Source organism: Ctenopharyngodon idella, chromosome 8, assembly GCF_019924925.1.
Source record: "Ctenopharyngodon idella isolate HZGC_01 chromosome 8, HZGC01, whole genome shotgun sequence".
Taxonomy (NCBI): Eukaryota; Metazoa; Chordata; class Actinopteri; order Cypriniformes; family Xenocyprididae; genus Ctenopharyngodon; species Ctenopharyngodon idella.
In genome coordinates, this window is record NC_067227.1 from 33,482,963 (window position 1) to 33,510,715 (window position 27,753).

Consider the following 27,753-nt stretch of genomic DNA (forward strand, 5'->3'; position numbering starts at 1 on the left):
TATATATATATATACATACATACATATATAATACACACAGTCAGATTTATTTAAACAGCACATTATGCAATACAGATTGTTTTGTTTTAAAGCAGCTTCACATTAATAAAAAGGGAAATGACAGAATCAATGTTGCAATAATTCAGTTCACCCAAAAGCACTTCCCTGTATCTAACAGAAATTTGTTCTAAGAACAATTTGCTAATGTTCCCCTTAAATTACGAAAACATAATTTCTGAATGTTTGCAGAACGTTCAAAACATCTAGGTTTTTGAATGTTTTAAAAACGTTAGAGAAAACATTAAGGGAATGTTTTCTCTATTTTATCGTTTTGCAAATATTACGGGATACTTTTAAATGTTTTCTGAACCATCTGAACGTTTAAAAAACAAACATCCAACTAAAAAAACGTTCCATGACTGAAGGATAAATAACATTTGTACCAATGTTTTGAGAACATTATTAAAGACCAGATAACTTTGAACGAACGTTCTATTAATGTTACTGGAGGAACGTTTGTTCATAACTTTGAGAGAACGTTGAAAGAACGATAGTTGGGTCTATATCAATATAAGCACATAACTGTCTTTGGATAGTTCTCAGAGCTGTTCCTCATGACTTTATATTGTGCTGGTTGTATTTGTGCAGATGATTGTTGATCTGCTGGTGGAAGATCATCAGTCCCAGCTGACTGTGAGACGCTTCGTTCAGAGCTTTAGACTGCAAACACAGTTTAAAAGTCTCTGTGGATAAATGAGCATGACAGAGAGTCTGATGCCACACGTGAAACAGGCCACGCGACGGCGCTCGAACCACCAGCAGACTGCTGCGCAGGAACTTCCTGTAGAGACGCACGTCTGCTGTAGCGCTTCCTTCCACAGACGCGTCAAATCCACCTTTGAGAACATGAAGATCAAACAAGTTCATGGCAGAAAGTGATGCTCTTCCTCTGTCTTGTTTTCCAGCACAAATATCTAAACATTCTTGAATCGATACATTTACTGGAGAAGAGAAATGTTCATGTAAAAAGATATTAAGTAAAAACTGATGAAAATGAAGAGTTTGTGCTTAAAACAAGAGCAAATATCTATGGAACCTTGTTTCCTGCGTGTAATAAAGTCAATAAATTCAATTCTGACTTTATAACTCGCAATTCTGACTTTATATCTCGCAATTCTGACTTTATTTCTCGCAATTCTGACTTTATAATTCTCAATTCTGACTTGATATGTCAGAAAAATAATCTTGTTTTCACTTTTCTGACTCCATTGGCAGATATTTGTTTTAAGCATAAACTCACTTAATATCTTCAGTCATTTCTCTTCTCCAGTAAATGTATCTTGATTTAAGAATGTTTAGATATTTGTGCTGGAAAACAAGACAGAAACACTGAGGAAGAACATCATTTCAGAGCTATAAAACTGAACCACACAGAAGAATGTAATTGTATTACCGATGTTCATGAAGTCTGATCTGTACTGGCACGTCATCCCAAAATCAAAGTCCTTCCAGAATCCAAAATCTTTCCTGATCACCTGCCAATGAAAAGCACACACACACACATATATATATATAACTGTTGTCATGATGTCTTTGTGAAGTTATATATACTAATATTGAATGAAAGAGATCTGACCAGCTGATCTTCAGCAGAAGGGAGATGTTGACCATAGATGATCTCTGGATTATACTGGCTGAACATCACTGGATAAAACACCTTTTTACCTGTGAGAACACGTGTGTGTGTGTGTGTGTGTGTGTGTGTGTGTGTGTGTTGACAAGAACACAAGCAGTTCAATATCAGCATATATGATAGTCTGTCAGTCTGTCATGGGGTCCAACTGTCTGAGACCAAATGAAAAGTCTTACCTTTATACTTTACTAAATTTTAAGGTAAAGAAGAAAATAAAATGTTTTTCAGTTTGACTCATTCAAAACATAAAAGTTGATGTTGATCTAGACCTAAAACTCAAGACATGAAGCTGCTTTGGAGTTTCTCAGTCTGATTTCCTGATCTTTCTCTCTATACCTGGCTGTGCGTTCATGCGGCAGGAGTTCAGGAAGTCTGCGGTGAAGTGAACGTTCACATCACAGAAGAACAGCAGGACGTCGCTCTGCTTCCAGGCGCGAGCGCCGACGTCCAGCCCTCGAGCTCTGGAGAACGCTTCGTTCAGACGGATCAGAGTCACGTTCCTGTACTTCATTCTCCTGCAGGACAGACACTCGTCTCTTACTGTGTTTCAGAATCATAATCATTACAGTCTCATCTCTATGAAAGTGCATTTCTGCCACATGAGAAAAATATGTATTGACATAAAAAGTCAATTATATATAATTATATAAGTCATAATTATGAGATAAGTCAAAATCATGACATACTAAGGAAAAATTATAAGATTTAAAAAGGCAAAATTATGACAAATTACTTTAAAAAGTCATAATTTCAACTTTTTTGTCATAACTGATTTTTTTTTTTTGCCATCATTGACAGTCATAATTCAACTTTTCATCTCATAAATATGACTGTCATAATTTAAACCTTTTGTCATAATTTTAACTTTACATCTCATTCTTTTGACTTAGTATATCATAATTTTTAATTTTGTCATAATTGACTTTTTGTCATAATTTCATCTTAGTATGTCATAATTTAGACTTTTTCTCATAAATATGACTGTCATAATTTAAATTTTTTTTGTCATAATTAAGATTAGTTAAAATTTCAACTTTTTATGTAATAATTGATTTAGTATGTCATAATTTCAACTTTTTTGTCATAATTGTGACTTTTTGCCATCATTGACAGTATCATAATTTCAACTTTTCATCTCATAAATATGACTGTCATAATTTAAACTGATTTGTAATATCACATTTTTATGTCATAATTTTGACTTTACATCATTATTTTGACTTACTATGTCATAATTTCTAATTTTGTCATAATTATGACTTTTTGTCATAATTGGCTCAGTTTGTCTTTATCTCATAAATATGTCATTTTTTTTCATAACTATGTCATAATTTCATCTTAGTTTGTCATAATTTAGACTTTTTATCTCAAATATGACTCATAATTATGATTAAAGTTATGTTTTTATGTAATAATTTCTTTTAGTTTGTCAAAATTTTGGCTTTTATGTCATAATTTTGACTTTACATCATTATTTTGACTTAGTATGTCATAATTTCGAATTTTGTCATAAATGACCGTCATAATTGACTCGATTTGTCATGATTTCAGCTTTTCATCTCATAAATATAACTGTCAAAATTTCACCTTTTATGTCATAAGTCTTAGTATGTCATAATTTAGACTTTATTTCATAAATATGACTGTCGTTATTTAAACTTTTTGGCATAATTATATTTAAAGTTATAATTTCAAGTTTTTATGTCATAATTTCTTTTAGTTTGTCATAATTTTGGCTTTTATGTCATAATTTTATAACTTTGACTTTTCATCTCATAAATATGACTTAGTATGTCATAATTTCAAGTTTGTATGTCATAATTATGATTCACAAAAGCATGAATTGTTTGTAATGTGGCAGAAACGGTCTTCTGTAGTGATGCAGGGAGAGTTTATTTGGCACGATTGCGCTCGTGTACGGGTGTTTACACTACCTTGATATTACATCCAGAATTCCTTTCACTTCATCCATCTTCTCTGACCCAAAGAACACGACGGTGAGATGCGTCCTTCCATCCTGACCGATGCAAACTTCACTGAGACACAAGGAGAAAATGAAGCATCATATGACACTGACAGACCAAAGAAAGAAAACCAGACTCAGTTTCACCTGAAACGGTGCATGAATTGTCTGAAGGCGTCCACTCTCCCGGCCAGCGGCACGATTATATTGATGAGGATCTGGGACGTGTCCATGAGTTCCTCTTTGACCTTCATCAGTGGTGCAAACGGACGGAAGAAGACGAGTCTCCTGAAGTCTGGAACGCTGTTTTCTCTGAAGACAAGATCATACAACGTTCCTTTATCCCTCTCGGTGCGAAAGATTCCTGCCATCAAAGAGAAACGGGAAACACTCCATTGAATCATTCCTCAAACGTTATGGGAACGTTGTACTTTTGAATGTTCTCTGAATGTTCTGAAACATCGAAATAACGTTAGATGAACGTCCAACTAAAACGTTCCATGAATGATGTATAAATAATGTTTTTGAGAACATTATTAAAGACCAGAACGAACGTTCTATTAACGTTACTGGAAGAACGTTTGTTCATAACTTGTTCGCTGGGTAATAAACTCATGTTTTGCTCTGTGAGCGATCTCACCTTCATGGAAGTGTTGTGGAGAGTAAGTCCTCCGGTTCCGCGAGTCTCCAGCCTGCGGTTGGTTCAGCAGATGCAGCGCCGCTTCTAGCGCTCCGTTCAGCTCGTTCCTGCGGTCCGGACGGAGCGGTGTTTCCTCAGGGTGTCCCGTGAGGCCGGTCTCCAGCTGATAAACCCTGTGGAGGGTGAAGCTGTCGAACGGCAGCACTGCGAACTCGTTCTGCAGGTGTTCTCCTGAGCCGACCTCGGCCCGTCTCAGCCGGTTCCGCATGAACTCTTCCAGCTCTGAGCGGCTTCTTTCCTCAGGGTCCGGCGGGAAGATCACTGACCTCTCCTGCAGGTCTTTTTTCAGCTGCCAGATTTGTTTGGTGAGGTTGGCGGTGTAGAGCAGATACTGCCGCTCGTGCTGCTGCAGTAAAGCCTCATACGCGTCTTCACCCGCGGGCCTCTCTGAGCGGGTCCGGGTTCGAGTCCCGCAGGACAGACGGTACAGCAGCAGAGCGAAGCAGAGCAGCAGCGCAGCGGTGATGACCGGCCTGACGGGTCTCTTCAACATGACTGACCGCTTCAATCAGCAGCTGTGCGACACGATTCGATACAGACTTCTGCAGTTTTGGACTTAGAATTAATGAAGAACCGTTTCAGCATCAGGTGATTTCATCCATTGCTTGAGAACTCTTGATGTCAGATCATGTCTTCTTTTCTTGATTTCACATGAAATCACACAAACAAAACAGGTGTCAACGTGATTTTGTTGTGCACTTTCGATGAGATATGGCTACATCAACACACACTGCACTAATAAACCAATATTTAACCACCAATTATAAAAATGAAGATAAATCTGAACACTTGGATTTATTTTGAAACATTTTCACTCAGAAACTGCTAAATTTTGCAAATAAAATGTCAAGTAACACGTTGAATTAAACATGAACTTTTGAAGTAAAAAATTCTCTTGTAAAATATACTTCAATAATCTTTATTTACTTCAATTTTTTACTGAGAAGCAGTTATTATCATAAAACTAAAACCATAAAAAAGTTGTTACTTGAAACAAAAAAGCTAAAATAAAATTTTAAACATTTTATTTCAGCTAGTTGCTCAGCATTTCTCGTTTTTGTTGAGTTTCAGTTGAAATACTAAAATACCTAAAACTAAAAGTTAATAAAAAAACAGACATATGAAAAATAATACTGACAAAAAACACTAAAATTACTAAAACGTTAATATAAAATTATTTACTGAAAAATTACGTGAGCTCATGCTTAAAACTAGAACAATATCAGTTAGAAACATAATCTTAATTCAAAGTGAAAACAAGATTATTTTTCTGACCCAACTGGCAGATATTTAGAATAAAATCACTTAATTCTGATGCATTTTTCATCTTAATATCTTCAGTCATTTCTCTTCTCCAGTAAATGTATCTTGATTTAAGAATGTTTAGATATTTGTGCTGAAAACAAGACAGAAACACTGAGGAAGATGTTATATGATGTTATATTTAATAGTTAATAGTTAACATTAAGCGGATTCCTGTTTTAAATCATTTGCAGCATTAATGGTCAAATCAAAGGTCTACTCACTGTTTCTGCTCAGGTGAAGGTTCGGCTCAGAGATGTTTATCCTGCATGTTTGTCTTGTGCCGGCGGGACGGGTCTCTGAACGGCCCCTCTGTGGGGCAGTATGGGTAATTCAGAGACGCTCTGTTGGGCCTCAGGCGACTCCTCCCATCGACACTCTCAAAGACCGCTTGTTCTGCAAGTTCAATTATTCAAACCTTGAAGAAATCAAGCAGGAAAGTGTTTTTTTAAATGCAGCAGCCTGTCAGTATCACTCCTGCGAGAGTTATTATAGCTAACTAAAACCATAAACATGTTCATTACTTTAAATCAAATACACTTTAACTGAAATCAAATGGTTTTGTTCTCGTTTTTATTTCAGCTTTTTGTAATAAAAGAACTAAAACTAAATATAGCTGCAAGCAGCAATGAAGGGGTCAAGCACAAAAACTCTTTAAGAGCATCAGACCAACTGCAACAATGAGATTAGATGATTTTAGTCGAAATGGTTGAAAATAGAATCATTAGTAATAGGATTTAATTGCTTATTACTTTTGACCAGATTGATGATGTGTGGTCAGAGTGAGGTGACACATGAAGTTTGGTGTCAATATGAAAAAGCACTAAAGATGCCATCAATTTTGTTGATTTGTAAAACGATAATGGTTTGGTGTATCAAAATGAAATCCATAATATTTTGCCGGCATTACCTGAAGATGATCTGGTTTAAATTTTTTTGAAAATCAGAGCAATGGTCTAGGCAGGGTTGGGGAAAGTTACTTTTAAAAGTAATGTGTTACAATATTGTGTTACTCGCTGAAAAAGTAACTAATTGCGTTCCTTAGTTACTTTTTATGAAAAGTAATGCGTTATGTTACTTTTGCCTTACTTTTTCTCACCTGAGCTGGGCTTGCTTGTGTGATTTTTAACAAAAAAATAAATTACATTTCTATTTTTGGCAAATGTAAAGGTCCTTTCACACCAAAAGTGAAATGAATAAACCTCAGGCTGAAGGAAATGAAACCTTACTCCTGACTTCTCTCAACATGGGGATGAGAGAGGTCAGTCTATAAATGCAAAGTAACTTGCTTTACTTTTTTGAGAAAGTAACTCGGATATTTTGTTGTAAATCTAAAAGTAATGCATTACTTTACTAATTAGTTTAAAAAAAAAAAAAAAATCAATGAACTTTTCGTCATGTCGTCATAGGGTGCAATCGAATCATCATGAGCCAAGAAATCAGAGGAAAAAATGTTTTGTTTCTAGCCCTTATGGTTCAAAAGTTATTAGCATAAACATGAGTGCAAATTTGGACAGTTGGTGGCGCTAGAGGGATTGATGTAGAGACTCTAAAATTGCTGTGGTTAATGTTCTGTCCTCTATCTGTGTGCCAAATTACACAACTTTTTACCATACGGTTCTGTGGGCTGCTATAGACTCGAGCAGAAGATGAGGAACACTAACAGGGTTTCTGCAGGTTTTATGAAGGTAAAATTAAGACCAATTAAAGAAAAATTAAGGAATAAATTGAAGGGTACATGGAAGCACTCACTGAGTTGTATTAGTAACACTTCAAAGTTTGAAAATACAATTTCCAACAGATCTCCATTACTTTTTAATTCATTTTACAAAAACAAAAAACAAAACAAAAAGAAGCTTTGCTCCCAAACACTAAAATATGGAAATAACTTTTACTGTACCTTCTGATCACACTGCGAAAAAAGTGATGTTTTTTTCAATAGTTTTGTCATTTTCCAGTGCAAAAATATAACCTTTGGTGCTTGGCCCCTAATTAAAGAAGACCTATAATGCTCCTTTCACAAGATGTAATATAAGTCTCTGGTGTCCCAGAATGTGTGTGTGAAGTTTCAGCTCAAAATACCCCACAGATCATTTATTATAGCTTGTCAAATTTGCCCCTATTTGGGTGTGAGCAAAAACACGTGTGTGTCCCTTTAAATGCAAATGAGCTGCTGCTCCCGCCCCCTTTCCAGAAGAGGGCGGAGCTTTAACAGCTCAACAACAACAAAGCTGGAGAATCTCATGCAGCCAAAATGAGGATTGTCAGTAACAGTGTTCAGCCTTACATTGTTCAAACCGGAGTCGACACTGATGGAGAGACTCAGGAAGAAGTTACAACTTTTAGACGTTTCTGAATGGTTAGTGGATAAATTTATGTAGTTGCTGTGGAGTTGATTCAACTCATCCACTAGCATGTGCCGTCATGTTAATCTTTTGTGTTGAATTGACCCTCGTTTGTGAAGCAGTCCGGCGTAAAATGACGGCATGTCAACAACACTCTACTACAACAACTCTTCCTCTTCTCTAAAGCAGCCCAACATGGCCCCGCCCCTTTTGTTGTGTATTCTCAGGGGCGGGGTTTATGTAAATTTTAGGGTTAGTGATGTCACCAATCTGGGAAGAAGCTCATTGTAGTCCCTACCAGCCGTCTGTTGTAGTCCTAAAACAGCAATTTCTGTAAAAGAAAATATCTCCTTTGCATTGAACTTTGAGCGTCGTAACTTTGCAGATGTTGTTTATGATCAAACAGCAACATTACACACTAACTAAAGTTACAAAAGTCAAATCATAATCAACCACCCTTTAAGAAAAAGGAGTGAATGTTTTTCAGCTAGAAAAAGAAGTTCTTGTTGTTCTAATGTAAAGCATCACAATAAATGGACAAGTTAGTTTAGTCAAATACTTGAGTATTTAATCTTTAGTGGAGACAAACAGAAACGAGGAACACAGTGATGTGAAGAGTTAGCACTCCTTATGTTAATGATAAATGTTTTTAATTAATTAATACACAACATAAAGAGAGAGAGAGAGAGACTATTTACAATACAAGAAAACAAAGACACTTGAACTGGACATCTGTGACATTCTGAACAAAAGCTGTGCTGTAAAAGATCTCCAGATAAGCTTGTTTTAATCTCAAACTTTCAGAAGGAAACAGACGCATCAAAAACACTGGAAAAGGCATCGGATGCTTTCTATATAATGAACAGATGGAACATGTGATGATGAAGGTCTTACGATCCAACCATGTCATAGACGTAGATGTGATAGTCATCATCAAACTTGATGAAGTAAACGGAGGGTTTGGCCTGAACCTGCTGGATGATCGTGCCCATCCTCTGAGCTCCTTCCTTGTTCAAACACTCCACCTGCTTCCCGACGAGAGAGTCGCTCACTTCTCCCGGCTCTCTGAACTCCGGATCTGATGGAGGGAAACATGGAGGAAAGCTTTTAATAACCAACATTCAGTTGTCTTATTCCTGCAGAATCACACATCTGAATCATTATATTTATACCATAAAAAAAAAAATTATATATATGTATATATATACCTGACTCTGGAAGTATCCGCAGGTCTCCGTCTTTATAATCCTGCATCAGCTGGTACATGTACAGCATGGGGTCTTTCTCATACGTGATGAAGAACCACGCAGGCATGCTGGGAGCTCTGGACAGCACCAGACCCCTCCACTCGTCTTTGGAGCCGTCGTCCGTTTCGAACAGGTGGACCACGGGCCGTCCCAGCAGCCTGTCCGCAAGACGAGTGTCACTGACCCGAAACGAGGCGATTTCCCCGGGCAGAACCTCCAGATTCTGAACACGCTGGTCTTTGAAGATCTCCAGGCCGTAGACGCAGTCCACACTGTCGTACTTGATGAGGTAGAGGGAGGGGTTGACCGGCACCTGGACTAACACCGTCCCCGACCACCGAGACACCGGGCTGAAGATGTCTTCCTTCCATCCGTGCTGGATTCGACAGCCGACGATGCTTTCTGTGGGAGACGCAGCCTGACCGCCGTGATGCGTGTGTTTGTGCCTGTGAACACACGACTGACTGTATAACAGCTTCACCGATCTCTCACACACACACACACACACACACACACACACACACACACACACACACACACACACACACACTCCAGCGACACTCACCTGTGCGAGCTCTTCTTCTTCATGACGGACCGGCTGCCCGACACACCGCCAGCTGAGCAGAACACAAGAACGCATCAAAGCTGGTAATGCATTCAGTGCAGGTTTATTCTGAACACTATGTAGGTGACGACTGACCTGCAGTGTGTTTGGAGCGGCTTCTGTACGGACACTCCATCTGCTGCTGGTCAATCACTGATGATCCATCCGAAAATAAATAAATACATTAAAATAATAAGAAAATTTATTGAATTTTATTTTTTTAAATAAATATTTATTTATATTTATAAAAATAATAAAAATTAAAAAATGTATTTTTTTTGTAAAACAAAAAATGTAAAAATTTTTTTTATAAAAAATTAGATTAAATAATATATTTAAAATAAATAAAAAATATATAATATAATATAAAAATGATATAAATTAGTTATATATATATATATATGTAAAAACAATTATAAATTAGATTAAAATAAGAATATATATTTTAAATAAAAATATAATATAAAAATAGTATAAATTTGATTTATATATAAAATATGTAATATGTAAAAATGAAAAAAAAATTATTAAAATAAATAAATATATAATATAATATAAAAATATTCTAAATATATATATATAAAATATCATAGTTTACAATTTTTAATTATTAAAAATAATAAATGCATCTAACAGTACTATAGTGAGTACAAAAAATGTAATACTGTAACACAATAGACACAAAACAATTTCACATTTACTTTACACATATTTATAATGTTAATTTTTCACAGGACAAATTGGGTCTTTATACATTTAAAATAGAGATCTCTCGTCATATTTTTCTCTCTTGGAAAGCCCTGCTTCAAATAACATAAACAGAATTATTTTTCATTGTTGTGTAACCCTGAAGTGTTATCTACCTGAGCTCCCTACATAGGCAGCATTTTGAGAATGCACTAACAAAAAAGCACTACAAATGTACCATGGTAAAATCGGGATTTTGGGACGTGTACCATGGTATTTTTTTTTTTTTAAATGTACTTTTACTTTAAAGTAGAGATGTTTTTAAAGTACGTACTAATGTTCATAAGAATCAGTAAATTCATTTATGAGGCATTACATTAACTTAAAGGTGGGAATGAAGTGGAAAAAACTGCTTTTGCTCCAACAACACACAACGTAAACACACTTACAGACACAACACACACCTCAAACATACACACACACACAACACACACACCTCAAACATACACACACACAACACACACCTCAAACATACACACACACACAACACACACCTCAAACATACACACACACACAACACACACCTCAAACATACACACACACACAACACACACACCTCAAACATACACACACACACAACACACACCTCAAACATACACACACACACAACACACACCTCAAACATACACACACACACAACACACACACCTCAAACATACACACCTCACAGTCCGGGTTTCATTGCAAACTTTTGCAGCTGTCGCGCTTCTTCACACTGGTTTGTGCACGATTCTTACAAACAAACAGTCAAACTAATTCACCAAAAGATTCCCGCGAGAGCGTGTTTCCTCTGCACAGCGCGGGCACGAGCAGGCTGACGAGAGCGCGCCACAGTACAACACAAACGCACGCGGCACAAAAGACAATTTGAAAGGGACATTATTTTTTCAATAAAAACAGAAAGGTGTTTATTTTTATCGGTTTTATTTCACTCGTGTGCTCGTGTCGAATAAAATAAAAAGTTAATTTAACTTAATCAGTTGGTTTATGACAAAATAACGTAGCGAACGAATTAAAATCTGAATAGCTGTCTTGTCTCGTCATAATTATGACATAAAAGTCGAATTTATGACATACTAATTCGAAATTATTACTATAAAAGTCGAAAGATTAACTTTAAAAAGCCATTATGACATAAAAAGTCGAAGTGATAGCCTATACTAAATCGAAATTTTGATTTAAATGCGTAATTATGGTATAAAAAAGTAATAATTTCGATGTTTTATGTCATAATGTCGACTTTTTAGTCTGATAATTGACAATTATGACTTAGTATGCTATAATTTCGACGTTTTATGTCATAATTTACGTCACATTTTTATCTCATAATTATTTGTCATAATTAATATTTACGAAAGCGTTTTTTCTTATGTGGCAGAAATGATCTTCCATCCACACCTACTTTCAGATTTACGAATTAGTTTTCTAATAAAAAAAAAATAAATAAAAAAAGTTTTTTAAATAAAAACTTTTATTTTGAATTTGCCTCAGATGGGCGCAGAGACGGAAGCCGGAAGTCGATGCTCAGGAATGTTGATGTTAGAAAGTGGAGGAGAAGAGCGTCGACGAGCATTAAAACAGCTTAATTCATTCAATCCGACCAGGATGATTAAGATCCCGAGCAGAATGTGAGAGTCGGACGGAAAACATCATGCTGATCAAACACATCAGAGTGAGTGACGTCACCGTGCCTCACTGTTTTTACTGTAACTGAGAGGAATGATGATAATGTGCTCTTGATAAACGCAAGATGAGTGTCTTTGTGTTGTGTGTTTGAGTGTGTCACGTGGGTCAGATGGATCTATAACGATCATGATTTTTAGGGTTTGTGTATTTAACCCTTAAACTCTCTTAAAACAAAATAAATGTACACAAAACGACTGGACACACGTGTGATTCATGATCATGTGAGTTTGATCTGAGTGAAAAACGCCTCTATGATCTGCCATTCGTCCAGCTGATGTTGCTGTAACTATGAATGCATTATACATTATTCTGTCATGTTTTACAGATGTATTTGTGTGGTTTTCCTCAGCAGCGCAGTGTCGGCCGGGCGAAGGTGGCCCATGCAGTGGTGGTGATCTTCATGGAGTTCTTCGCCTGGGGTCTCCTGACCACACCAATGCTGACAGTCAGTCATTTCACTGCCAAGATTTGTTGTAATAGTTCATTGAACAGGGACAGAATATCACCTGCAGTCTGTAGGAAGGATAGAGGGACATATGATAAACATCAATCGATCCATTCATCTGTGTATTTACATTTATCTTTGTCATACAAGCGTCACTTTCAGTTTCTCTTCTGCCCGCTGTGGAGTGAAAGTGTTTCTGGTTTGATAATAAAGCACTCCAGAAGCAGAAGCGTTCAGGAGATTGCGGTGTGTTTCCCAGCACTGTTCTCTGATGTCTTCTTCATTGCAGGTCCTGCATCAAACATTCCCACAGCACACGTTTCTCATGAACGGCCTCATTCAGGGCGTCAAGGTGAGCAGTTTTACAGATGCGTGTCATTTGCATGCGACTGTAGTGATAATGTGTGACCGTAAGCTAAATATTAACCGTTCTGGTTTAATTACTGTGTAAAAGGCAGTATTGCATGTGTTTGCAGGGCTTGCTGTCGTTCATGAGCGCTCCTCTGATCGGTGCCTTGTCTGATGTTTGGGGCAGAAAAAGCTTCCTGCTGCTCACAGTGTTTTTCACCTGCGCCCCCATCCCACTAATGAGGATCAGCCCATGGTACGGGCCGCCTGTGTGTGTGTGTGTGTGTGTGTGTGTGTGTGTGTGTGTGAGCTCCATCACATGACTCTCAAGTGACTAAAGCTCTTCGGCTGTGTTAAAGTCACTGCAGCTCATTCTGCATGAGAGACAAACCCCTCTGTGATCCACTGAAGACGAATGCACTGATTCACAGACTGACTGCGATTGTTTCAATGAGACCTGTCCATGTTTCTGTTGTTGAAATCAACTTCACTTCAGAATTCAAATTTCCTGATAATTTACTCACCTCCATGTCATCCAAGATGTTTATGTCTTTCTTTCTTCAGTTGAAAAGAAATGAAGGAAAACATTCCAGGATTTTTCTCCATATAGTGGACTTCACTGGGGTTCAACGGGTTGAAGGTCCAAATGTCAGTTTCAGTGCAGCTTCAAAGAGCTCTACATGATCCCAGACGAGGAATAAGAGTCTTATCTAGAGAAACCATTGGACATTTTCTAAAAAAAATAAAATTTATATACTTTTTAACCACAAATGCTCGTCTTGTGCTGCTCTGTGATGCTCCACGCATTATGTAATCATGTTGGAAAGGTCACGCGTGACGTAGGTGGAAGTACCGATCCAGTGTTTACAAAGCAAACATGCAAAGATTAAGTCAAACGGCCTTTACAAAAAAAGGTAAAACAACGATGTCGGACAATTTTGAAGTTGGAGGAGAAAATGAGATGGAGATTTTCGCTCTACCGCGGTACTTCCGCCTACATCACGCGTGACCTTTACAACATGATTACGTAATGCGTGGAGCATCACAGAGCAGTGCAAGACGAGCATTTGTGGTTAAAAAGTATATAATGTTTATTCTTTTTAGAAAATGGCTGATGGTTTCTCTAGATAAGACTCTTATTCCTCGTCTGGGATCATGTAGAGCTCTTTGAAGCTGCACTGAAACTGACATTTGGACCTTCAACCCGTTGAACCCCAGTGAAGTCCACTATATGGAGAAAAATCCTGGAATGTCTTCCTTAATTTCTTTTCCACTGAAGAAAGAAAGACATGAACATCTTGGATGACATGGGGGTGAGTAAATTATCAGGAAATTTTAATTCTGGAGTGAACTAATCCTTTCATTGATTGATTCAACATGATTAAGTGCATGAAGTGATGTTTGTGTATTTCTGTCTCTCTTCATTAGGTGGTTTTTCGCTCTGATGTCAGTGTCTGGACTTTTCTCTGTTACATTTTCTGTGATATTTGCATATGTGGCTGATATTACAGAAGAGCATGAAAGAAGCACAGCGTATGGACTGGTGAGAACATCTCTCTCCATCATATGATTCATTTATTTATCAGTTTTGTGTATATATATGTTTCAGAACTGTCCTATTGCTCTTTGGTTTCAGGTTTCTGCGACTTTCGCTGCGAGTTTAGTGACGAGTCCGGCTATAGGAGCGTTCCTGTCCGTCCGGTACGGAGACAGTCTGGTGGTTCTGCTTGCCACTATCATCGCAGTGTCTGATATTCTGTTCGTCCTGCTGGTGGTGCCCGAGTCTCTGCCAGACAAAATGAGACTGTCATCATGGGGTTTTCCCATTTCCTGGGAGCAGGCGGATCCTTTCGCTGTAAGTTACACATTTGATGTTTTAATACACTCAGTCTTATTGAGGGCACCTTCAGTTTTGATGTTCAAGATTCTCTGATTGATTTATTGTAGTAATCCTTCATCTCAAATAATGCAGAACATCCTTTGAGCTTTTAGTTCTTGAGAAACGTCACTGCAGTGTGAAACTCTGTGTTTTAGTCTCTGAGGAAGGTTGGTAAAGACTCCACAGTGCTGCTCATCTGCGTCACAGTGTTCCTGTCGTATCTGCCGGAGGCCGGACAGTATTCCAGCTTCTTCCTCTACCTGGGACAGGTGCGTTACTGTTTTCCAGTCAAAAAATTGTGTTCACAACCCAGTTTACTTCTGCAGTGTGAATATTGTACAAAAAATAAATTCATTTTGATGTGAAAGTAAACATTCCTTATGAATTTGTGTTCATTTCCTCTCTGAGCACAAACGTTAGAATCCGTGTGTTGATGTTTCAGGTCATTAACTTCTCGTCAGAAGCGATTGCAGGGTTTATAGCGATGGTGGGAATCCTGTCCATCATTGCACAGGTAAAGACCTTCAGCTTCCACATCAGGTAGTTTTCACAAACACTTGTCTTTATGACAGATTTATTCAAACATACATATATATATTTAACTGTAAATAAGCTTTTTTTATAGCTAACTAATGAACTGTGAAAATTGGATAACTTTCCTGAGGTAAATCCAACATTAAAGGATTAGTTCACACAAAAATGAAAATTCTGTCATCATTTACTTGTCGTCCCAAACCTGTAAGACTTTCTTTCATCTGATCCCTCTATTGACAGTCCACACAACTACCTCTTCAACACTTAAAGAAGTTCATGAAGAGAATTTGAATTTAGGCTTTTATTCACATATAAATATTTATCAACGCACGAGCGAGAACCAATGAGGTTCATTCTCGTGTTACGCAGCACGTTTGAGCTTCAGCGAGAACCAATGAGGTTCATTCTCGTGTTACGCAGCACGTTTGAGCTTCAGCGAGAACCAATGAGGTTCATTCTCGTGTTACGCAGCACGTTTGAGCTTCAGCAAGAACCAATGAGGTTCATTCTCGTGTTACGCAGCACGTTTGAGCTTCAGCAAGAACCAGTGAGGTTCATTCTCGTGTTACGCAGCACGTTTGAGCTTCTTCAAGAACCAATGAGGTTAATGCTCGTGTTACGCAGCACGTTTGAGCTTCAGCGGGAACCAATGAGGTTCATTCTCGTGTTACGCAGCACGTTTGAGCTTCAGCGAGAACCAATGAGGTTCATTCTCGTGTTACGCAGCACGTTTGAGCTTCTTCAAGAACCAATGAGGTTAATTCTCGTGTTACGCAGCACGTTTGAGCTTCAGCGGGAACCAATGAGGTTCATTCTCGTGTTACGCAGCACGTTTGAGCTTCAGCGAGAACCAATGAGGTTCATTCTTGTGTTACGCAGCACGTTTGAGCTTCTTCAAGAACCAATGAGGTTAATTCTCGTGTTACGCAGCACGTTTGAGCTTCAGCGGGAACCAATGAGGTTCATTCTCGTGTTACGCAGCACGTTTGAGCTTCAGCGAGAACCAATGAGGTTCATTCTCGTGTTACGCAGCACGTTTGAGCTTCAGCGGGAACCAGTGAGGTTAATTCTCGTGTTACGCATCACGTTTGAGCTTCAGCGGGAACCAATGAGGTTCATTCTCGTGTTACGCATCACGTTTGAGCTTCAGCGGGAACCAGTGAGGTTAATTCTCGTGTTACGCAGCACGTTTGAGCTTCAGCGGGAACCAATGAGGTTCATTCTCGTGTTACGCAGCACGTTTGAGCTTCAGCGAGAACCAATGAGGTTCATTCTCGTGTTACGCAGCACGTTTGAGCTTCAGCGAGAACCAATGAGGTTCATTCTCGTGTTACGCAGCACGTTTGAGCTTCAGCGGGAACCAATGAGGTTCATTCTCGTGTTACGCAGCACGTTTGAGCTTCAGCGGGAACCAATGAGGTTCATTCTCGTGTTACGCAGCACGTTTGAGCTTCAGCGGGAACCAATGAGGTTCATTCTCGTGTTACGCAGAACGTTTGAGCTTCAGCGAGAACCAATGAGGTTCATTCTCGTGTTACGCAGAACGTTTGAGCTTCAGCGAGAACCAATGAGGTTCATTCTCGTGTTACGCAGCACGTTTGAGCTTCAGCGAGAACCAATGAGGTTCATTCTCGTGTTACGCAGCACGTTTGAGCTTCTTCAAGAACCAATGAGGTTAATTCTCGTGTTACGCAGCACGTTTGAGCTTCAGCGGGAACCAATGAGGTTCATTCTCGTGTTACGCAGCACGTTTGAGCTTCAGCGAGAACCAATGAGGTTCATTCTCGTGTTACGCAGCACGTTTGAGCTTCTTCAAGAACCAATGAGGTTAATTCTCGTGTTACGCAGCACGTTTGAGCTTCAGCGGGAACCAATGAGGTTCATTCTCGTGTTACGCAGCACGTTTGAGCTTCAGCGAGAACCAATGAGGTTCATTCTCGTGTTACGCAGCACGTTTGAGCTTCTTCAAGAACCAATGAGGTTAATTCTCGTGTTACGCAGCACGTTTGAGCTTCAGCGGGAACCAATGAGGTTCATTCTCGTGTTACGCAGCACGTTTGAGCTTCAGCGGGAACCAATGAGGTTCATTCTCGTGTTACGCAGCACGTTTGAGCTTCAGCGGGAACCAATGAGGTCGAAGGTTCATTCTCGTGTTACGCAGAACGTTTGAGCTTCAGCGAGAACCAATGAGGTTCATTCTCGTGTTACGCAGAACGTTTGAGCTTCAGCGAGAACCAATGAGGTTCATTCTCGTGTTACGCAGCACGTTTGAGCTTCAGCGGGAACCAATGAGGTTTGTTCTTGCGCGTCAAGCAGGTTCAGTTGAGCTTCTGTTGTTTTTCTCTGATCAGTGTTTATATGTGAGTAAAAGCCTAAATCAGACCTGATCATCTGCTGTTTTTAAATAATCGGCCTTATTCATGATATTGATTGTGTTTTTGCAGACATTACTTTTAAGTGTTCTAATGAAGAGAATTGGAAATAAAAGCACAGTGCTACTGGGACTCGGATTTCAGCTGTTCCAGCTGGCCTGGTACGGCTTTGGGTCAGAACCATGGTGAGCTGGATCTCCAATCTGAGTTTTTTCTATGATGGATGTTTATTTTGATCGGTACAGTCTGGCATTGTTTGTAATGGAAAAGAGATTGAGCATGTGACGTCAGCTCTATTGTGAAGGGATTACCGGTGTGTCTCTCGCTGGGTTTAAAATAGCGCTTGTGTTTCTGGACCACAGGATGATGTGGGCGGCCGGAGCCGTCGCTGCCATGTCCAGTATCACCTTTCCCGCCGTGAGCGCGCTGGTGTCTCGCTGCACGGATCACGACCAGCAGGGTGAGACACAAACCACAACAACAACATGGCCGTCAAAAGGCCTGTCTGTCTTCATGAACTGTGTCTTTGTTTTAGGAGCGGTTCAGGGGATGATCACAGGGATTCGAGGTCTGTGTAACGGACTCGGTCCGGCTCTTTTTGGATTCATATTCTTCCTCTTCAATGTGGAACTGAAGGAGATGAGCCCCGTCACGAACCCCATCACACCCAGCACCGAAGAGGTCAGAGATGCTGCTGAATGATGTTTTCAGTGTTATTTTTTCTGGACAGTATTCCTAGTGTCTTTTCTCTTTCAGAAATCTGCTATTCCAGGTCCACCCTTCCTGTTCGGCGCGTGTACGGTGGTTCTGGCGCTGCTGGTGGCGGTCTTCATTCCGACTCAACACGCTCCGGCCGTGAAGACGTGCAGCACGCGGGTCATGACGGAGCCCGTGAGCAGCGGTGGCGTCCCGGAGAACAGCTCCGTTCCTGTGAGCGACGAAGACAACGAGCCTCTTTTACAGGACAGCAGCTTATAGACGACTGAAACAAGGTTTTGATTCCAGCGGTGTGTCGGAAAAAGCTTTTTATGGGATGTCTAAACGTCTTTTTGGCAACACTTTACAATAAGGTCTCATTAGTTAGTGCATTCTGTGCAGCATTCATTAATCTTTATCAATGTTCGTTAATAAAAATAGAAAAATAAAAAAAAATATTGTTCATTGTTTGTTTTTTTATTTTAAATGTATTAATATATAATGAAATTAACATGAACTAAGATTAATAAATGCTGTAGAAGTGTTTTTCATTGTTAGTTCATATTATCTAATGAAACCTTATTTTAAAGTGTTACCGTCTTATTTCTTATCCTTTTGTCTTTGAAAGAGAATGTGCCTTCTTCATATTTTGGCATATAGTTCATGTGCTGCCGTGTATCTGAATGTACATGTAGTCAAGCCAATGTCCTTTAATATATTACTGATGAACTTTAACCTCTGCGCTAAACTTGTACAGACCGCAATAATAATGTTGACACAAAGATTTCATCTGACAGCAGGAAGCATTTAAAAACACTGCAAAACAAGTTCTTCCTCAGTGTTTCTGTCTTGTTTTGCAGCACAAATATCTAAACATTCTTAAATCAAGACACATTTACTGGAGAAGAGAAATGACTGAAGATATTAAGACTGAAAAATGAGTTTGTGCTTAAAACAAGAACGAATATCTGCCAATGGAGTCAGAAAAATAAACTTGTTTTCACTTTGAATTAAGATTATTTTTCTGACTCCACTTACAGATATTTGTTCTTGTTTTAAGCACAAACTCACTTCATTTTGATTCATTTTCCAGTAAATGTATCTTGATTTAAGAATGTTTAGATATTTGTGCTGGAAAACAAGACAGAAACACTGAGGAAGAACATCATGTGTGGCTGTGATGCAGTTGCACGTACAGCGAGAGCGCGGCGTCTTTTATCAGAAGTCAATAAACGACACAAAACAGACATAATCATTGTTTTTAGGTCAGATGCAGCTTTGATAGATTAATTATTAGGAAGTAAATTCAATCTATATTCATATACGAGCACCAGCTATTCGACACGGAGCTGCTACCTCACGATTAAACATCTGCTTGATTAAATACATTGATGTTTCTGTGTTGCAGATGTCCTGAAAAATATCATTTTTAAAACAGCTTTACTGATTTATCGTTGCTTCCTAACAGAACCGACTCTTACTGACTTTTATGTGATTATTTAATTAAAGTGTATTTTTTGCATGTTAAACGCAGAGTAAGACGAATTTCAGTTTCATTACGTCATTCGCTGATATCATGAAACATACTGCAGCAATAACATGTGAACTACATGCCTGAATCCGTGACGTTATCAAGCACGATTGAATGTCTGTAGCGTTACAGATGTGTTTTAGCAGCACAGAGAGAAGCAAACTTGGGGACCTGATTATTATGCATACTTGAAAATGAAGTGTAGACGTGACTGTATTTATGCAATCGGTGCTGATCGCCGCGCATTGACGAGCTCGTAGCCCCACTAAAGTCATTTTAGATGTTTTTCAATGAACTGCACTTTGTTTTTTAATGATGTTTCGGCTACAGGTGCCATTCTTCATGTCTATGCAGACTTGATGCTCGTTGGTTTGTAGATGCCTTCTGAAGAGATTTTATTGATGCACATTAAGCATTCGTTTGCTGATGACTGCAACCAGACGTTTGTTACAAGCTATTCGTTAATCAATGTTTCAATAAACCACTTCATATTCCAGAAATGAGTGTTTTTTTCCCCTGATAACTCCATTTACAGCTTAAAACAAGAACAAATGTCTGCAAGTGAGGTCAGAAAAATAATCTTAAAGTGAACACATGATTATTTTTCTCTCCATTGGCAGATATTTGTTCTTGTTTTAAGCACAAACTCATTTTTCAGACTTAATATCTTCAGTCATTTCTCTTCTCCAGTAAATGTGTCTTGATTTAAGAATGTTTAGATATTTGTGCTGGAAAACAAGACAGAAACACTGAGGAAGAAAGTCATTTTTGCAGTGTGGAATAACATCCAGGTGTTTGCATGTTATATTTATGGCAGAACGCAAAATAGATGAAATTTTGTTTAATTGCAATACATTGAAATGGCACTTCTTTTAATAACATATCTTATAAAACATTGACTTCTATCAGACATCAGGATCATAATCATGCTGTGAAACATTTGGTCACATCAAAACAAACTAAACAATGGAGATCTTCACCGAAAAGCAGATCAAAATGGGTTTGGCATCAGCATTTTAACTAGTAAGAATGATAAATGCAATCAAAAATAAAACATGAACTTTAACCCTGCTAGCTGATTTGCACTGCAAAAAAAGGTGTTTTCCAGCACAAATATCTACATTTTATCATGATTTAAGAATATTTGTGTTGGAAAACAAGACAAAAACACTGAGGAAGAACATCATTTTTTCTTAAAGGAATAGTAAAACTACAAAAGAAATCCAAACCCTTTACATACTAACAGCTTATCAACAGTGTAACCTGCATGTGAATGTGGATTACACTGGGAATGAGAGAACTAATAAACGGATCACACGGATATCTGGTGTCACGCCGGAGGAGATGATGATGATGATGATGGCGTGGGTTCTTCATCTACAGCACGCAGCTCAAGGACACTTTGGTGGTGTACATCGGCTGAGTGTCTGAAAAGAGGAACATTTGAAGCTCAATTTCTGCAAATATTTAACAAACTGCAGCTCCAGCAAACAGAAAACGTTCCCACAACGTTCACTAATGTTTTGTAAAGGTTAAGATAAAATGTTCTTTAAATTCCATCAGTGTCGACTCCGGTTTGAACAATGTAAGGCTGAACACTGTCGTCATTTTGGCTGCGTGAGATTCTCCAGCTTTGTTGTTGTTGAGCTGTTAAAGCTCCGCCCTCTTCTGGAAAGGGGGCCGGGAGCAGCAGCTCATTTGCATTTAAAGGGACACACAATATACAATGCCAGGTTTAGGAGACATTTTCTTATTTGTTATTTTTAACCACACTTACATGCATATATTTTACTTAATTAAATGTAAACCCATATGACATCATTCATCGCACACAGACGGTCTCACCTCTGTCCTGAAGAGACTCGATGTATGTTTTCATGAACTCTTTCTCATGTACGACCTGAGCTTCTGCGTCTATGTTCATGTCATCATCCGGAGCGTTTATTGGATTGTCGTATAATCGGATTAATCTGGAATAGAAAGATCAAGATCACGCTGATCATGTTTTGTGAGTGTGGATCAATTCTCCATCTTACAGAATCAACAGAAGGACTAGATTTATGAAAGATATTTCTGTCCTTCTTACTTGATGTCAGGACTGTCGACTAACTGAGACGGGATGCTGTAGAGCTCGTCTGCGCTGATCACCATCATCTTCAGATGGACGAGGTTCGTCATGGTCATCGGCACGTATCTCACGTTGTTTTTGTGAAGGAACAGAGTCTCTAAAGCCTCGAGTCTAAAGGAGGGCAGATTCAAAGTGTCAGACTCATGATGTGTGTGTGATTTCTACAGAAACACACACACTCACACACACCTGTCAATGTCTTCAGGCAGGTCTTTGAGTCTGTTGTTGCTGATGTCCAAACACTTCAGGCTTTCCATGCGAAGGACGCAGATCGGGATAGTGGCAAACTGATTTTCTGCAATGTCCAAGTGCTTCAGTTTTTTGAGATTACTCAGCTGAAAAAAGAATAATATCCCAGCTAACGGAACAATTTCCCATTAAGTTTTAAAATTGAATTCATAAGAACAATTTATGTTTGTCTCCAGAACATTTGCTCAGAAGGATGGATTAGATCATCATGTCGTACCTCAAAGGGAAGCTCAGACAGGTTTCTGTTCGCCGTCATCTCTAATCGTTCTAGATTCACACATTCCCCGAGTTCAGCTGGAATGCTCAGCAGTTTATTATAATTCACATTTAATTCCCTCAGGCTGATCAGCTTTCCTGTGAAAGACGAGACGTTTGCATTTGATTTCTAACGTGTGGAACAATGACTTCAGTATTTCAGTCTGAGATCTGAGGTTTGGTGACCCGCACCGATTTCCACAGGAAGCTTCGTCAGTCCGTTTTTAGGGACGTCCAGCACACGCAGATCCACGAAGGCCTCGATGTACGTGGGAATCTCGCGGATCTTTGTTCCGTGGATGTGCCATTCCTTGAGATACGTCATGAACTGAAGATCTTCAGGTAATTTCTGCAAATCAGAATCATAGTAGAATCACAAACGGTACAAATGAATTTGAAAAACAAAAGCTTTTTCAGATAGTTACCATCCATTTGTCTCCAATCAGCTCAAAAATGAACTTCTTGCTCTCAGAGTCATTGTCTGGATGAGACGGACAGTCAGAGGTCAGACAGAGTTTGTCTCAAAAGTAGGGATGCACCGATATGAACATTTTGGCCGATACCGATAACTGATATTAACCGATATTTGAAAGCCGATAACCGATATATTGGCCGATAAATCTGAATCAAAATTGTTATATAATTTTTCAAAGCCTGATTACAAAGACAAAAGTTTCACCATTCTTACTGGGCCGATAACCATAACATTAAAAATGAACATATATCAGCCGATACCGATATGTTGGCCGATATATCGTGCATCCCTACTCAAAAGGAATATAGTTTGGTGAGGTTTAGGCCAGGGTTATTACAGTTAACAAACAAACATATATACACATTTAAACATATATTTTTTAAAAACACAACAAACACTACACCTTTAACTAAAATGAAAATGGAAAATATACAAATAAAAATCGGTTCAAAATTAAAAATATAATAGTGTCTCAATGATACTAAAATAACCCTGGTTTAGGCAAATGAAAATGAAACACACATTGATAAAATAAATAATAAATAACAAGGAAATCATATTCTAAAACATCAACCAAGATATATGCTTGAATTACTGAAGAATTTATTTGAATATCCATTTCATCAGGTTTAGAAGTACTAAAATAGTATTATTATTTGCCCAGCTAACATTCTCGGAACAAACATTCTTCTAGTAACGTTAATAGAACATTTGTTCAAAGCTATCTGGTCTTTAATAATGTTCTCAAAACATCATTAGTATTATTTATACAACATTCATCGAATGTGTTTCTGAAACATTTTAGTTGGACGTTCATCTAACGTTTTTTAAATCTTGCTACTTGTTTCAGACCCTTCAAAAAAATGAAAAATAATGATCCCATAATGTTTGAAGAATGATACAATAAAGAAAATGTTTTGTCTAACGTTCACATAAACTAAAACATTTACAAAAACGTTACGTTCTGATAACATTCAGAAATAACGATTTCATAACTTAATGGGAACGTGAGCAAAATGTTCTTAGAACATATTTCTGTTAGTTGGGTGGGTTTGCATTTTGCAGTGCTGTTTTTATCGTTGTGTAGAACCGATACCGTTATTATCGTTGTGTAGAATGTGAAGTTCGCTGTTCGCGGATCTGTCGAGGTAACACTGCAGCGCCGCGACCTCCGCGCTCTTCAGCTTCCTGCACGCGATGCGATACTGCCACTGCTGATTGACCCTGCAAACAAACCAGATAAACAGCTTGATTGTTAATAAATCAGCAAAATATACTGATGGGACACACGTGGATGCTCTATTTAATTCCGTTCCTAAACGCGACACAGCAAAAAATGATTTTCTCACTCAGTATTTTTTTTTTTTTTTTGTCTTGTTAAAAATATTAAGTCTTGTTTAACGAAAAAGTAAGTTTTCCCTTTCCCCTTCTGACCCGGCAGATTTGCTCTTGTTTTAAAGATACACTATGTAATGTTTTTGTTCAAAATTAACAAAATGTAAATATTAAGTCAATACATCATCAAATAATTCTTCCAAACGTGTTTTTTCTTGCCCTGATTCACTATGGTAAGTCTATATTTTAGACCTGACGGGACGGTTTTCGCGGGAAATTTTGTACATACGTCACTCGCCCGTGCGCGTCTCCGGCTGCGTTTACGCCTGTCTGGTGTGGGACTAGCAGGATAGTTTCACAACGAGCGAGAAAGATTGAAATCTCCGGGGAATTACCCGTTTTAAACAAACACTGAACAGAGGAGAGTCTGCTGGAAAAAAGAGAACGAGACAGAGATCGTAATAAAACAAGAATCAATATCGGCTTGGCTTTTCGGAGATGGCGAGAACTGAGGGATTTGAAATGTTGTAAAAGCAACGCGGACGATGGTGTTTTTATCACTCAACAGGTGAGTAAGTGTTTTATTGAACAGATGTAGCTCTCTAACAGAGTTCACTGTAAAGCATTATCTATTGTGAAGGCCATTGTTGGTTGTGCTGTGCTGGAAATTATTTGTAAATTATTGGGTAAAAATGAATGGGTAAAGCTACAGTAATGCCTTCAGCTAGTCAGCTTGAGATCCTTTCCATCTAAACTGGTTCTGTCTCTGAAGACTAGTGAATGTTTTAGGATAATTTCTCTCTCTTTCTTTAGTTTTGAGAAAGAACTATATTCATCCGAACAGTCACGCAGAACCGAAGCACGACCAAAACAATGTTCCTCCGCAAAATGCATGCAGTTTTGTTTTTAACCGCTAGAGGGTCAAAAGTTACATCTTCTTCAGTCATTTTTCTTCTCCAGTAAATGTATCTTGATTTGAAAATGTTTAGATATTTGTGCTGGAAAACAAGACAAACACTTTTTGCAGTGCATGACCTGACCTGAGTTCAGCTCCAGTCCTAATCAAACACCTGCCTGTAATAATCAAGTTTGACTAGCAGGTTCTGATTGTGGTTGGAACTGAATCTGCTCTACAGGAGAGAATGATCCGTCCTCACCTGGCCAGAGCACTTTTACTGACGCGTTCTTCCTCCTTCTTCTGCCGCTGTTTGTATTTCTTCACTCGTCCCTCCCACAGATCTCGGATCAGTGAGAGATCGTACACGGGAATGTCAATGCCGACCCGGTCTGCCTTCATGATGCTGAACAACAGACACACCGTAAGAGAGAAAAACACACACACACACACACACACGACTGAAGTTTCATCCCATGAACACTTTAAGATCACAATTAATTTCAGTGCACCTTGTAAAAATAACTGAAAATATGTTGCCCAAAACCAGCAGATGTTCTTCCTCAGTGTTTCTGTCTTGTTTTCCAGCACAAATATCTGAACATTCTTAAATCAAGATTCATTTACTGGAGAAGAGAAATGACTGAAGATACTAAGACTTGTTTAATGAAAAATGCAATTAAATTAAGTGACTTTGTGCTTAAAACAAGAACAAATATCTTAAACCTTCAAATAATTTTATTGTTTTCAGCAAAACACCTTAATTTTGATTAATTTTTCAGATAATAAGACTTAATATCTTAAATAATTGAGTACATTTATCTGTGCTGGAAAACATGATAAAATACTGCATAAGAACGTAATTTTTTGCAGTGTGGTCAAATAGAAACTGTAAATCTGTGATAACACGCCTCAAATACCATTTTGCACACATTAATCAGGTTTATTTAGTTGTGTGATGATAATGAAGTTAATGTAAAGCTTTCCCAATGAATAGAGAACGTTCTCAGAACGTTCTCTCAAGGTTCTCTCAACGTTCTCTCAAGGTTCTCTCAACGTTATGAACAAACGTTCTTCCAGTAACGTTAATAGAACGTTCATTCAGAGATATCTGGTCTTTAATAATGTTCTCAGAACGTTCTCTCAAGGTTCTCTCAACGTTCTCTCAAGGTTCTCTCAACGTTATGAACAAACGTTCTTCCAGTAACGTTAATAGAACGTTCGTTCAGAGTTATCTGATCTTTAATAATGTTCTCAGAACGTTCTCTCAAGGTTCTCTCAACGTTATGAACAAACGTTCTTTCAGTAACGTTAATAGAACGTTCATTCAGAATTATCTGGTCTTTAATAATGTTCTCAGAACGTTCTTTCAAGGTTCTCTCAACGTTATGAACAAACGTTCTTCCAGTAACGTTAATAGAACGTTCGTTCAGAGTTATCTTATCTTTAATAATGTTCTCAGAACGTTCTCTCAACGTTATGAACAAACGTTCTTTCAGTAACGTTAATAGAACGTTCATTCAGAATTATCTGATCTTAAATAATGTTCTCAGAACATTAGAACAACAATGTTATGCTCGAAACCTTTTAGTTGAACGTTCATCTAACATTTTTTTAAATGTTACTACTTGTTTCAGAACGTTCAGGGAACATTCAAAAGTAACGTTCCCATAATGTTTGAAGAATGATAAAATGGAACGTTCACACATCCAAGAAAAATTGTTTTAAAACTGGACATTTTCAGAAAATATTCAGAAATAACATTTTCATAACTTAATGGGAACATTAGCAAAACGTTCTTAAAACATGATTCAGTTCTCCAGGAATCTGTGAGGTGTTTATGAATCATGTGAGGTTGTTCGAGGGCTAATCATATTTGTGTTGCGATTATGACTCAGCAACAGTCGATATGACCTCTAACCCATGAAGAGTCACCCAGATTAACAGCATACACACACACGATGGCCTGGATGTTATACGCTGCACTGTTAGTCTTCATTAAAAGGTCATTAATAAGGTCATACCTAATAAATGCATGAATAAGTGTGTATATACCTGCGCCTGCGAGCAGCTCCTCTGCGCTTCTGTCCGGTTGAGCTGCTTGTTTACCGCGCGTCTGTATTTAGACGTCTGTGTGAACATGCTGCTATTTTTACAGCGTGTGATTTGATTCCTCATGTGTCAGTCTCTGGACTCCTTCACATGTCCACACTCTCACACATGCTGATCCGTGAATGACACACAGACCTTCAGTACGTCTGCAAACACTGATGATGTCACACACACCTGCATTTACATATTTAGATATGTAGCTTGTGTCCTTG

General features: G+C 38.3%; 4 protein-coding genes across 53 annotated transcripts; 1 reads left to right on the top strand and 3 right to left on the bottom strand.

The window, feature by feature from the left end:
• Window positions 1–17: 17 nt before the first annotated feature.
• Window positions 18–6,158, bottom strand: csgalnact1b (chondroitin sulfate N-acetylgalactosaminyltransferase 1b). Its single transcript, XM_051902926.1, has 8 exons — window positions 5,883–6,158; window positions 4,297–4,996; window positions 3,804–4,020; window positions 3,628–3,729; window positions 2,030–2,208; window positions 1,637–1,725; window positions 1,454–1,535; window positions 18–896 (listed from the first exon to the last, which is right to left on the bottom strand). Exons 2-8 carry the CDS (start codon window positions 4,847–4,849, stop codon window positions 613–615), a joined length of 1,506 nt encoding a protein of 501 aa, XP_051758886.1. The 5' UTR covers window positions 4,850–4,996; window positions 5,883–6,158; the 3' UTR covers window positions 18–612.
• A 2,391-nt stretch (window positions 6,159–8,549) lies between these two features.
• On the bottom strand, window positions 8,550–11,458 carry spinb (spindlin b). The gene is made up of 5 exons (XM_051902940.1): window positions 11,265–11,458; window positions 9,951–10,007; window positions 9,816–9,867; window positions 9,212–9,696; window positions 8,550–9,081 (listed from the first exon to the last, which is right to left on the bottom strand). The coding sequence occupies exons 2-5, from the start codon at window positions 9,988–9,990 to the stop codon at window positions 8,894–8,896; spliced, it is 765 nt and encodes a 254-aa protein (XP_051758900.1). The 5' UTR covers window positions 9,991–10,007; window positions 11,265–11,458; the 3' UTR covers window positions 8,550–8,893.
• Window positions 11,459–12,092: 634 nt separating this feature from the next.
• mfsd14bb (major facilitator superfamily domain containing 14Bb) lies at window positions 12,093–20,592 on the top strand. Of its 50 annotated transcripts, none has more exons than XM_051902915.1 (15): window positions 12,093–12,273; window positions 12,613–12,732; window positions 13,022–13,084; window positions 13,209–13,336; window positions 14,509–14,623; window positions 14,717–14,935; window positions 15,115–15,228; window positions 15,402–16,096; window positions 16,199–16,300; window positions 16,403–16,453; window positions 16,811–16,861; window positions 17,634–18,050; window positions 18,228–18,325; window positions 18,401–18,546; window positions 18,622–20,592. In XM_051902915.1, the coding sequence occupies exons 1-8, from the start codon at window positions 12,253–12,255 to the stop codon at window positions 15,501–15,503; spliced, it is 882 nt and encodes a 293-aa protein (XP_051758875.1). In that variant the 5' UTR covers window positions 12,093–12,252; the 3' UTR covers window positions 15,504–16,096; window positions 16,199–16,300; window positions 16,403–16,453; window positions 16,811–16,861; window positions 17,634–18,050; window positions 18,228–18,325; window positions 18,401–18,546; window positions 18,622–20,592. The 50 variants fall into 50 exon arrangements, with proteins under 50 accessions (XP_051758875.1, XP_051758876.1, XP_051758874.1 ...); XM_051902916.1 differs by lacking the exon at window positions 16,403–16,453 and adding an exon at window positions 17,525–17,626 and having other exon boundaries at window positions 16,811–16,912; window positions 17,685–18,050; XM_051902914.1 differs by lacking the exon at window positions 16,403–16,453 and adding an exon at window positions 17,423–17,626 and having other exon boundaries at window positions 17,685–18,050.
• A 326-nt stretch (window positions 20,593–20,918) lies between these two features.
• Window positions 20,919–27,744, bottom strand: lrrc2 (leucine rich repeat containing 2). Its single transcript, XM_051902932.1, has 10 exons — window positions 27,485–27,744; window positions 25,692–25,835; window positions 24,296–24,423; window positions 23,150–23,205; window positions 22,917–23,073; window positions 22,687–22,823; window positions 22,410–22,555; window positions 22,179–22,331; window positions 21,938–22,062; window positions 20,919–21,519 (listed from the first exon to the last, which is right to left on the bottom strand). Exons 2-10 carry the CDS (start codon window positions 25,829–25,831, stop codon window positions 21,470–21,472), a joined length of 1,092 nt encoding a protein of 363 aa, XP_051758892.1. The 5' UTR covers window positions 25,832–25,835; window positions 27,485–27,744; the 3' UTR covers window positions 20,919–21,469.
• Between the last annotated feature and the right edge of the window lie 9 nt (window positions 27,745–27,753).